The sequence below is a fragment of the Pipistrellus hanaki genome (assembly GCF_964339955.1).
Source record: "Pipistrellus hanaki genome assembly, chromosome: 18".
Classification (NCBI taxonomy): Eukaryota; Metazoa; Chordata; class Mammalia; order Chiroptera; family Vespertilionidae; genus Pipistrellus; species Pipistrellus hanaki.
The window spans coordinates 2,513,385-2,524,988 of record NC_140520.1 but is presented as its reverse complement, the minus strand read 5'-3'; the positions used below and the strand labels follow the sequence as shown (position 1 = coordinate 2,524,988).

The 11,604-nt window shown below is 57.8% G+C and overlaps 1 protein-coding gene across 1 annotated transcript in view; it reads right to left on the bottom strand.

Moving 5' to 3' along the window:
- Window positions 1–649: 649 nt before the first annotated feature.
- Window positions 650–11,604, bottom strand: part of SYT6 (synaptotagmin 6) — a 43,597-nt gene continuing 32,642 nt past the window's right edge. The window contains exons 5-7 of the mRNA XM_084866310.1: window positions 8,039–8,210; window positions 6,732–6,882; window positions 650–1,866 (exon numbers count right to left, since the gene is read on the bottom strand). Of these exons, the coding sequence (XP_084722436.1) occupies window positions 1,792–1,866; window positions 6,732–6,882; window positions 8,039–8,210 (398 nt within the window). The 3' untranslated portion in view covers window positions 650–1,791. The remainder of the gene's footprint in view (window positions 1,867–6,731; window positions 6,883–8,038; window positions 8,211–11,604) is intronic.

The window sequence follows — 11,604 nt, the reverse complement described above, 5'->3', positions numbered from 1 at the left end:
GGGTCAGTCAAGAAAAAGGAAGTGGCGGGATGTGAATCTTGCCATGACCTTGGGTTTTTTCCTCGAACTCTCAAGAGAACATCCGCTGCAGAACTGCCTAACCAGGAAGGCCTATCTGCCCACCACAAGACATTTGGGAAGAAAAATGTATCTTTATACCAATGACTCCATTGCCCCTAAGTTGAAGGCTCAGTACAATGGGGAGTTGGGGTTTACCTACATTTACTTTTCTAAGCTTAACATGTCTTCTGCCACCATGTCCTGTTACCTCGTGCCCAATCCGGTCATTTTTTAGGACCAGAACACACTACCCAAAGGTGTTATCAGCAGAGAAGCCTGGTAACTTGTCTTTGAAATGAGGGGCTACTTCATTGAGTTGCAGCTCCTCCAGGATGTGGCAGATGTAAAGAATAGAACACAGGTGTGTGAAGAGCCTGCACGTTCTTGACCTCCTGTGGTTGAAAGAAGGGGTTCTTCAGCAGACCCGCCTCTGGGAGCACACACGGCTCTGTCTGAGCACACGCTGAAGGGGAAACCCCTCCACCATTGACAAAGGCTCCACAGACTGAGCTGAGCACGTCAACCTAGTTCCGGGGGGTGGGGGATGGGCGGATGGGGAGGCCAACTCAACAGAAATGTACTCTGACAATACAGAAGAGTTTAAATATATTTTTCCTAAACTGAACTTGGCCTAAGGTAGATATCTAAAGAAAAAAACACACAAAATAATAACACTTTCATTACCACTGAAACAAACAGCAAACACAGAAGTACTCAATAGTTTACAGAACTAAAGTTCGAGATAAAGATTGCCCCAGAGTCGAAGGAGCTGAACTAGGCTTAAGAGAAACCAAGAAGACACTCTTCCTAGAAAGATGCTCCCGCTATTACTTGGACTTCACACCTCCCCGTTCAGAAAAGGACATTTTGCCTCGGGTTTTCTTAGGCTTTTTAAACAGCTGCTTGGTACCGCGTGGCATTACAAAGCCGTGCATAATACAGAAATCCTTCCAGAACACACGTACCTCCTTGACAAGGAAGGTCATTTTCGAGAACAAACACGGTCGTTCACGGTGGGGCACGCGAAAACACAGGGCACGTTTCGTTTCGGCAGAAATCATTCCTGAAGAGAGGGGCCGAGTTCCCAGGAGGGGTCAAGACCTTTTCCCATCATGATGAAGCCCGTGGGGAAGGGGAGCGAGGGGCCCTGTACCACCTCCTCGAGGTTCCCAGACACCAGGGCGCTGTGGCTTCCACAGGGACCAGGCGTCCATCTCGGCTGTGTCCCAGGACGAAGAGCTCCCAATAGTCCCCTGACGGCGCCTGCCTGGATTGGCACCTGCAGGCCGCGGAGAAGGAGGCCACAGCGCCACCCCGCGTCCTCCTCCTCCGCCTCCGGGGTAGTGGCACTTGATGGAGACACAACATTGCAGCCATCCACATCACCTTTCCCCCAAAAGACGACTATGTTACACTGTATTTTACTGACCCACTTCCGGGCTCTCCACTCTGTTTTTGCCTACTTTCCCTTTTCTTCTTCTCTTGACAGCAGATCCATAAAAAGTGAAAACCACACACACACACACAAAAGAAAATCACCTTGGGAGACAGAAAAGACGAAGACGGATCTGACCGCAGGACAAGTGCCCCGGCCTTGACCTACGCAGGAGCAGGTAGGACCCCGCGCCGCGCTGCCCCCGGTGCGCCCACCGCACGGCTCTGTGCGGGGACGGCTGAGCAGGTGCAGAAAGGACGGTGCCGAGTCCCGTCGGTGCGGCTCGGCCGTGCGGCTCACGGTGTCGGAGGCGGCTTCGGAGAGGGGCACGAGCTCTCGCTGTCGAAGCTGGCGGCGCGGCCCTGCCAGTGCTGGGAGGAGAGGGAGGAGAGAAGCCGGTTATTGACTGCGGGGGGAACTGATGGCTCAGCTTCCAGAGCTGGTCTGGCTCATGCCCTGGGTTCACTCTTGGAAGCTTTCTCGAGTGTTGCCGTCAGCCATGCAAAATACGTCAGGGAACAGCTCTCGTTGGGAATACCTGAGTTCAGAAATAGACCTGCTGCAGAGGTCATGAAGGCGTGCGTGTGTGTGTGTGTGTGTGAGTGTGTGTGTGTGTGTGTGTGTGTGTGTGTGTGTGTGAGTGTGTGTGTGTGTGTGTGTGTGAGTGTGTGTGTGTGTGTGTGTGTGTGTGTGAGTGTGTGTGTGTGTGTGAGTGTGTGTGTGTGTGTGTGTGTGTGAGTGTGTGTGTGTGTGTGTGTGTGTGAGTGTGTGTGTGTGTGTGTGTGTGTGTGGAGGAGGTGCGGTGACTGGGCCGTTTCTGAGCTTCCGCATTTCTCACACGGAAAACCGGATTATGTTAGCGGGAGAGGCAGTCTGCAGAGTGTGCCCTCCCTGCCAAGAGCCTGATCATGAATTATTAGCGAGTTGTCTGCGGCTGTTAGTACAGCTAAAAGCCTGATGTTGCTCTGGCTCTGGGCGTTCTTCAGCATTAATGCTTCCTCGGGGCATGCGCGCTGACTGGTGGAGAGGTAGGAGGTGGAGGGCCGGCAGCCATTCCCCTTCCGGGTACCTGCCTTTGCTCCCCCGGCTCTCTCCTCTCGGGGTTGCTTCCTCTCAGCCCAGCCCTAGCCCCCCTGTGAACGTGGGTGATGTCGTGAGGCATGATGGGGTGAAGCAGAGGTTGAGGCTGATGGACCCGCCCTTGAGCATGTCGCCCTTGTTTGCATGGAAAAGCCAGCCAGGCACAGGGACAGCGGAGTGTGCGAGGCCAGGAGCTGACCCTGCGGTGGATGCGCCCGGCCTGTCTGGGGCTGTGAGCCTCAAAGGGGGACAGTGCGGCCTTCCTGTGAGCGGAGGAGCCCAGCACTCCGCTAGATGCAGCAGGACCGGCTCCGGGAGAGTCGGGGAGGGCAGGCTGGCCTTTCTGAAGCGAAGTGCAGCCTGTGCTGCTGTGAGCCTCAGTCTCCCCGTGGAGTGACGGGCTGAGTGGGGGCTGGATATGCATTTGTGCATGCGTATGTGTGTGTGGGGGCGGGTCAGAAGGTCACGGCCATTTCCAGACAAAGCCGAGCCCCCAGCATCTCCTCTGGAGAAAGGGGGAGATCCCCATGCTGAGGAGAGACCCAAGCGTACCCAACGCCCTCATGCTCCCCGTTCTCTGGAAAGCCAGCTCTGCCGCCTCCCCCCGCTCAGCGCCTCGAGGCCCCTCCGCGCTTCCCGCCCAGGCTGAGCGGCAGCGTCACAGCCAAGCACGGCTGGACACGCAGTGCTGACCAGGGTGTGACCCAGCACCCAGCCCGAGGCAGGCCCGGGAGACCACCCCACCTAACTCTCTCCTTCTTGGAGACAAGAAAACAAAGACACAGAGACGTGAAGACACAGCTAGCTGGGGCAGAGCCAGGATCCGAAACCAGGTCTCCTAACTCCCAACTGGGCACTCCTTCCACGCCCCCGGCTGCCACCCTGGCACCGGCCGCGCCAGGGGAAGGAGACGGGGGGCAGTAAGACGCCTGGCCTCTTGTACTTACTCCTAACTCCGGGCGGCAGTCTCTGCTCGCAGCATCCACGTGACTGCACTCACAACCGAGGGTTGCCCTGGTGAGATATTTTAGATCAGTAAATGCCTGCCTGTCGAGCCCACTGTGACTTCTGACTCAAGGGTTTCTCAACCAAAAGGTGGCATGGCGTGAGACGGTGACTAAGGCTTTCACCGAACAGACCTTCATTCTAGAAGTTTCTCCTTTTCCTGTGATGGCCATCCATGCTGGTAACAAGGTACCCTGTGATTACTGGCTCCTCCCTGGGCTCCCCTGCCACCTAAACCACCTGACTGAGGGGCAGACCAGAGAGGAAAATGAAATCTCTACACAGAGCCCCGTTCTTCCTTCTGGGACAGCCCACAGAGGAGGCACACGGAGCACACTTGTTTATCCGGGCTCCCCGCCAGCCCCTGATCTTCCTATGACGAAAAACACAGAGCAGACGGGTTCGTGGACGGCGGGCAGGCGAAGGCACGGCCCAGGAGGCTTGCCGGGGCTGTGAACTCCCGGAGACCTGGTCCCCACAGGCGGGACGGTGGTCGTTCCCGGGGGCTGCACTCCAGGAAGACCTGGTGCGGTTCCAGCAGAGACCTCAGCTCTCCGCAGGTGATGTGAGCGTGGCCCTTCAGGACAGAGCGCCTCGGAGAAGGTGGCTGGCCATCCCACGTGGCAGGCGGTGACAGCGATGACAGGCAGAGAGGGAGGGTGCTGGCCGTGGCTTCATCACTTTGTGTTCATGGGGGGAATCCCAGCAGGAAAAAACGCCTTTCAGTTCATTTGCTCCCCTCGACCTTATGTAAAACCCCAAACAAGCGAGCGAGTATGGAGCCCTCTGTGCTCGTTAATAGAAAGAGAAATGATCCCAGCACTCACACTCCTCTGAGGAGAGTACAACACAGATACAGGTGCTTCCCAGGTGCAATGCCGTCTCTCTTCCCGGGAGCTGGGGAGCGAGACTTCTTCAAGGATTATACCAACGGAGAAAGCGGTCCCGGGGCAAGGCTCTCCCTCGGTGTCCAGAACAGGACGGAAGAGAAGGTGGGGTGAGAGCTCGGAGGATGACGGAGATGAGCGTTCAAGTACAATGCGTCACATGAACCCAACGAATGCGGCCTTCGTATTGGCCCGGTGGGCTTGGGGCGCACGCTTATAAAGGTCCTTAAACTGTGGGTGCTCGCGGGGTAGATGGAAATTGTACGGATGGAATCCCAGGTTGCCAAGCCGCATGTCATTCATTCTCCTTCATTCAGAGAACCTGTCAGCTGAGCAGGAGACGGCTTGCCAGTGCGTGGGGGAGGGGCGGTCTGGGGCGAGGCCAAGAAAAAAGCAGAGCCCAAAGGATATAAATCAATTTATTCTCTTTTCCTTTCCCATATACTGCTCCTTTCCCTTTGCCGTCTCATCGAATATTCATTTTCAAGGGCTTGATTCTACTTTATCTTTCTTTCTTTTGTAGTCTGAACGAGTGAGTTGGACTCACGAAAGACAGGATTTGGAATCAATTATTTGGCTTAATTAGGTTGCATTCATCTCAAAGAAGAGTGACTCTGGGTCGGACCCCCACTGTGCTGCCCTGCACCCACCCGCACCCCAGCCTGGCTGGATACACCCAGTTTATGAGGGCAGCCCGGTCGGGTAACAGTGATGGGTTATTGCAGGCTGAAGGTTAGAAGGGGGTGCAAGATGCTGGCTCCCCTGCCCGGTCGGTCGTCACGGAGGCTCAGAGTTGCGTAAGAGGAGCCTCGCCCTCCTTCATCAACAGGAAACTACAGAGCTGGGTGGGCACCGTGAGCTGCCTGAGCCCATCGGAGCCTCTCAGCTCCCATCCTATGCCCCGCCCCTCAACCACGCAGATCGGTTTGCTATATTCTTATATCACCAAAGGGCTTTTAAAGGGGAGGGGCGGGGCATGTGAGGGGCCGGGTGCTGTCCCCAAGTCATCTGCTGTCAGTAGCTGCCTCCTGTGTAGGTGGAGGCTGGTTGTGGAATCTCACCCCCACTCTCCAGAGAGAACCTTCTGGAAAAGACGGGGCAGAGGCTTTCCTGAGGGCTGGGAGCCACATTGCTGAGGAACCAGCCTCGCTCACTCAGGCTCCACAGCTGTGGTCAAACCAAAGCCACAAGACGAGGCCGAAGGTGGTCAGGAAGGTTGCATCTATGTCTCACCCCCCTTGGGGGCCCAGGGGCTGCGGGGCGGAGCTTCACAAGGCCCGCCCCTTCCGGGAGGTAACCAATGGCCTGGCTCCCCAGGCGGCTCCTCCAGCCCTCAGCTCTGTCTCTCTGGAGACACCTCGCTGCTGGAAGCTGCTGGGAAAGGGCTTGTCCGCTGAGGAGGGGGGGCGAGCAGTCCTCTGGCTCGGCTGCCACACCGTCTCTGTGCCCCAGAGTGTGGCGAAGAGATTCCTGTTTTTAGGTGACTTTGCTTTTAAGGGCCCATGTGGTGGGGAGATGATGCTTTATTTTTTTATTAGCGGATTTTCCAAGTTTACACCGCTCCCTAGACCTATGAGGCTGGGACCACCAAGGCCATAAACCACAGGACCTTACTCTGGGGGAGGCCCGGGAGGCGGGCAGAGGAACTGTCACCGGAGGGGATCTTTCCCTGCAGTCAGAGAGAAAGGACTGGCTCACGGTTGCACAGCAAGGCAGGAGGGACCACGTTTGAAGCCCGAATCCTGGGAGCCCCAGGCAGTGCCCTGTCCATGTGTCTCTGTACGACCCGCCAGAAAGGGAGACCCTATCGCCGAGCTGGTGAGCACCCACGTCTATCAGACCAGCGCCCAGCTCTGGCGTCCCCTCCGTGTGAAAACTGCCAGGCCACAGCCTCGGCAACTCGCTGCTCCCAACAGAGGTCCGATTTCTTGCCAAGTTCTGATCTCACCTCCGTGGGGTTCGCTCCCCAAGGGCTGACTTGGCCCAGGGCCTCGGTGAAAGCATCCGGGCTTCTAGGAAGGCTTCCTCCGAGTTTTTATTTGCCAACTAAAACTCAGTGCTGCTTTCTGTCTGCCCCACCTCGGAGGCCCTTTGTCAGGCAGCTTCCCTGGTCTTCCTCCCTGCCCGTCACACCGGGGAGAAGTGTGGCCCCATGCCCGCCCCCCAGGACCCACAAAGGCGAGGCCTCGCAGCAGCCCACGGCCATTCTCCAGCGCGCGCTGCCATGCAGCAAGCATGCCAAGGGCCGAGGCGACCTCACCCACCTCTTTGAAGGATTTCTTTACCTCCACCAAGGAGTGCCAGTGCGCGATGGGCTTCCGCGGGTACGCCAGCATCTCGTTCCAGTGGTCCCGGCCCAGGCCTTCCGCGTTGATCCCCACACGGCAGACTCCTATGATCTCATTGTGGCCCACCCTGAGGGAGAGACAGAAGGCCCGGCATGGGGGCCAGGCGCACCCTCAGAGAGGGACTCTGCTGGCAGGCCTAACTCAGAGCACTGAGCTCTGAAAACAGGCGCCCGGCAGGGTGCCAGCAGCAGTGATGCTTTGCCCCGCCTCCTGGGGCAGACACCGGACACAGTCAGATGAGCAAAAAGTTCTACACTTGTCTGGAGTCTCAGGAAACCATGGGCAGTGGCCTGACTTGGGGGCGTTGGAGGGTTCAGGTCTCTTCCCTTCCTGGACTCGGCTTGCACATCACCCCCCGCTTGAAATGCTGTCAGCATCTGGAAATAAATCGACCTGCTCTGAGCGCCATTCCCCCAGGGGCTGGGAGGTGAGTTACTCACTCAGCAAGGACATCAATCATCGCTCAACTATGCTCACCGAGCACCTACTGTGCCCGAGGACTTGAGCTAAAAATCCCAGATTGAGGCTTTACCGCCTGGTTTCCTTCTCTCTCTCGGCAGAGGGACAAGTGGAGAGAGGAGTGCTGGTAGCTGGAGGAGTCAGAAAACACTTCTGAGCCAGTCTGCACGCAGGAGTGGGATTGGATCGGTGGAGGAGAAGGAATATCTCCAATAAGGGAGAAACCAAGGGTGGATGTGCTGGGTCCAGAAGATGGAAATCCTTGGGAGTCCAGGGGAAGAGCCGGGGCCCCAGGAGCCCTGGATGGTTCTAGAGAAGGGCGGGGCCAGAAAGAAAGTGGTCCCTTATGAGGAAGGCGTGCCTTTCGTAGGCTGGCTGGGTGGAGGAGGGAGTGATGGAGGCCGCACAGCGATCCCTGAGGGAGTGGTGGGGGGAGCAGAAACGGAGAGGATGGAGAGGCCTTTTCAAGGACAGACCGCAGGCCTTGGTGCCAGAGGAGGAACGGGAACAGTCAGGACTGAAGGCAGGGGAACGGGAGTGGGGAGCTGCCCCCACGGAAATGGAGCAGCTGGGAAGGGAGGCCTGAGCTCCTGCCGAGGGGAACCCAGGCTCTCCCTCCGGGCCACTTTGCTCTCTCTCCGTGGCTGCGGCCAGGCTTGAGGCCGGTGGACACCTGGTCACGGCCGTGGACCACAAGGTCACGGTCCAGAAGCCCTGCGCTGCCGGAGACGCAGGGAGCCGTGTCCCTCCGGGGCCGTACCTACCGGTCATAGTCCATCACCGAGATGAGCAGGCTCACTTGGTCCATGTTCTCGGGCGGGATGTCGAAGATGATGGCCTCGTTGTAGACAGGGTTGAGTGTGTTCTTCTTGATGGTGGTCTTCTTCTTCTTCAGCCTCCGCCCGTCACACAGCAGGGACACTTTGACGTAAGGGTCTGTGCCGAGGGGCGGTGGGAGGGAAGGGAAGGCAGCGTGTTAAACAGATGTGCTCCAGCACCACTTGCACCGGAGGGGCCAGAAGCCCTGTTACGTCTACTGCTGGCCATCAGATGCCACCGGGGGCGTTAAAACAATGAAAGCACCAGTGACTATGGAGCACACCTGTCTCTGAGGACACTCCGTGCTTCCGAGACCTCGGGGTGCTTGGGAGAGCGCTTAGCAGACCCGCACTAATGGAAGCTGGCCCCAAAATCAGGACACCTGCCCCTGGTGTGCAGTCGGTGCCCTAAATCTGGGATCCGTGATGGCCAGCTGGCTCCCCAGGGTAGTGAAGAGGCACTCAATTCCTCTCACCTCGTTGGAGTCCTTTTCTCGGGGGGGCTTGGCAGCGTGCTAACCGAAGAGTAAGAGGTAAAAATAGAACTCGGTGGCACCCAAAGAGACGCAGTGCTGTCCGGGTCAACGAGCAGCGACAAGCACACCGTGTGCCCCACCGCCGGGAGGATTGGGGGGCGGAGCACATGGACATAGTCCGAGCAGCGCACTTCTTCCAGCATCCCGAAGGGGCGTGGCGGCCCCGCCCTCTGCTTCCTCCGAGGCCAGACCTGCCCCCTGGGCAGTGGTGGAGGAGGGGGCTGTGGCCGGGGCAGGAGGGCTGCTGCTGGCGGTTCATTTCTCAGCAGGATCTTGGATTCTCTCCATCCAGCCAGAAGCCGTCCTTTTACTGAACATCCACCGGCCTCCCATCTCCATCTCTTTAGTTTTCTGAATGGTGTTTCATGGTGTTTCTTTCCACCCTGAAATTTTCTCCTCACCCCGGTGAGGGGACGCCTAATGTGCCCAAGCACAGGTGTCCGGGCGGCACAGCCCGAGGAGTGGGAGGGCGGCTCGCGGGGAAGAGCAGCTTTGGAGACACTGACGTGTGGAGACACCCTCTTGGCCGGATGCCGGGGCTCATGCGAATCTGTCAGGAGGTGGGCGCTGAGCAGCGCTCCCCGGCTCCTGGATCACAGGTGCCTTTCATCCCCAGGCGCCCCGCAGGCCTCCCGCGGCCTGGGCATCGCTGGTGGCAGCTGGGGCACACAGCTGCGGGGAGGGAGAGAGCGGGGCCCTGGGCAGAAACTCCAAGCCTGGAAGGCCTCTCAGTAGACAGATGAGCCACCGGCTGGCCAATGTGGCAGCTGTGGCTTAACCACAGGCACGTGGAGACAGGATTTACGAGGAGCTGGGAGACGACCAGGTGTTTGATCAACCCTGTCCCGCCAGCCCCCCACCCATCACCCATTTGACAGGGCCCCTCTCAGGAGGGTTTTCGGTAAAAAAGAAAGAGGCGGCCTGAACACCACTGTGGGACAGTTTTAGCACCCAGACCTGTCGTTACCATGGCAACCCTGAAGCTCCTGAGGGGTGTGTATTGCTCTGGAAAGTGTCTTCAGGTGGAGCTGCCACCCCACCTGCCATCCTGTGTCCATGCCTTCCCATGGCAGGCCCAGGCCCACGTCTCCAGGCTGGGAAAGAGCCACCTGTCCGGGGCCGTGCCCAGCTTCCGTGGTGACTGTCCCCTAGGGTGCTCCGAGGCCAAACCTCACGGCTTCCGGTGGGAGCTGGCTCCACACGACCTCTGAGGTCCTCTCCTCTCCACAGCCTGTGCTGTCAAAGCAGCTGAGGGCGGGGCACAAAGACCACAGGGCATTTCAGCCTCCTTGTCACCAGAGCCATCAGGACTCAGCGTTTAGCATGTGCCAGGCACGGAGCTAAGAGATCCCTATGCATCATGCCATTTACACGTCACCTTAACCTTATAAGATATTCGTCATCGTTATCACCCCCATTTTACAGGTTTAGAGAGAGATGAAGAAACTTGCCTACGATTTGCGCCCTAGCCTGACTGCAAAGCTCACTCTTTAACCATTGGATCCGAAGTAGTGCGGACCAGATGGGGCAGAGAGGGGGGAGTTCACTGAATCACCACCCCTTCCAGCCGCCCCCGCCCCGCTCCTTACTATTTTGAATTATGTTCACCGTCATGGTCCCATAGATAGGCTTAGAGGATTGATTCACAGCCACTGTAGATCAAGGAGAATAGGACGGGCCTTGGTTTTAGACGTCAACGCCATATAAATCAGGATCAGACCATGAATAAGCTCCACTCCCTCCCTCGTTGAGTCCAGCATCAAAGCAGCCTGGGCTGAAGGTAACCTCAAAGTCATCCTCAGAAACAGGGGTCTAGTTTGAGAGGCCCTTGGCATGTATGCCCCCGCCGCATCCCCCAGACGAGGCCCCTCCAGCTATAAATTCCTTCACTCATGCAGTACATACTTATTCAATGCTTGCTGTGTTCTTTGCACTTGATTCTATCAGCGAACAAAGTAGGCAGAAATCCCCGATAAGAAGCCACACCTGCGTTTTCAGAATCCAGCTGAGACAGCAGCAGATTGTAAGCCCAGGTGGGGAAGGGGGCAACTGTGAGAGGGAGGTTAGGACTGAGCCATGGCCCCGGCCCCCAGCCCTCTGATGGGGAGCAGCCTCGGCAGGGGCCTCAGTGGCTCCGCCACCAGCTCTCTCCCGGCACACCAATGTAATTACACCCCAGAAGATAGTGTGGGGACTTGGGTAGCAAAATCCCATTTGCCTCAGCAGCCTTGAGAGTCCTCTGTGAATTTCTGTCCCTGGCATGCGCTTATTTGGATATTAAAATGAAATCTACCGTGGCTGTATTTTTGGAGAAAGCTGACTATGTCTGAGAAGGTTCTTTAGGCTCTCGCCCACCTCCTGATGAGTGGCGGTAGCTTCGGGGGAAGGAGAGGCATTGAGGGGAGAGGGGAGGCGCTAACTGGGGGCATCTTTGGCCTGGAGGGCAGAGCGCCCCGGGGAGCGGGGTGGGGGCGGCTAGAAGCGGAGGCTGCTGGCGCTTCAGAGCTGCAAACAAGACACAATAAGTGCGCGGGCGGTTCCCTGAAACCTCATTTCTCAAGACCTCTACCGCCTCTTCTTCAGTGTGCACTCCCAGCTTGCACCAGGGCCAGATGTTTTCAGCTGGCCCCGCCCCTCTTTATGGCAACTGTGATTAGATGAAGGAGAGGAAACTAAGGGATAGAGGGAAAACCATCCATGTTCGGAGGCACCAGGGGAGGCTTTCCTGTGCAATCGGAGTCCTCAGAGCCTCTGAGGTGGCTCCCTCCCGGGCAGCCAGCCAGGCCTCTCCCTGCACGCGCCCGCTGCATGCGGCCCAGTCTGCTCCGTGCGCCGCTCGAGGGATGCTCGCCCCATTTCACTTCTGGGCTAACCGGAGCCAAGAGCGGGCGGGTGGAGGCTCCTGGGACCCAAGCTACTCCTCCGCGATATCCAAGCTCAAACGCCTTCTCGACATCCTTGCAGAACCGCGGCAAA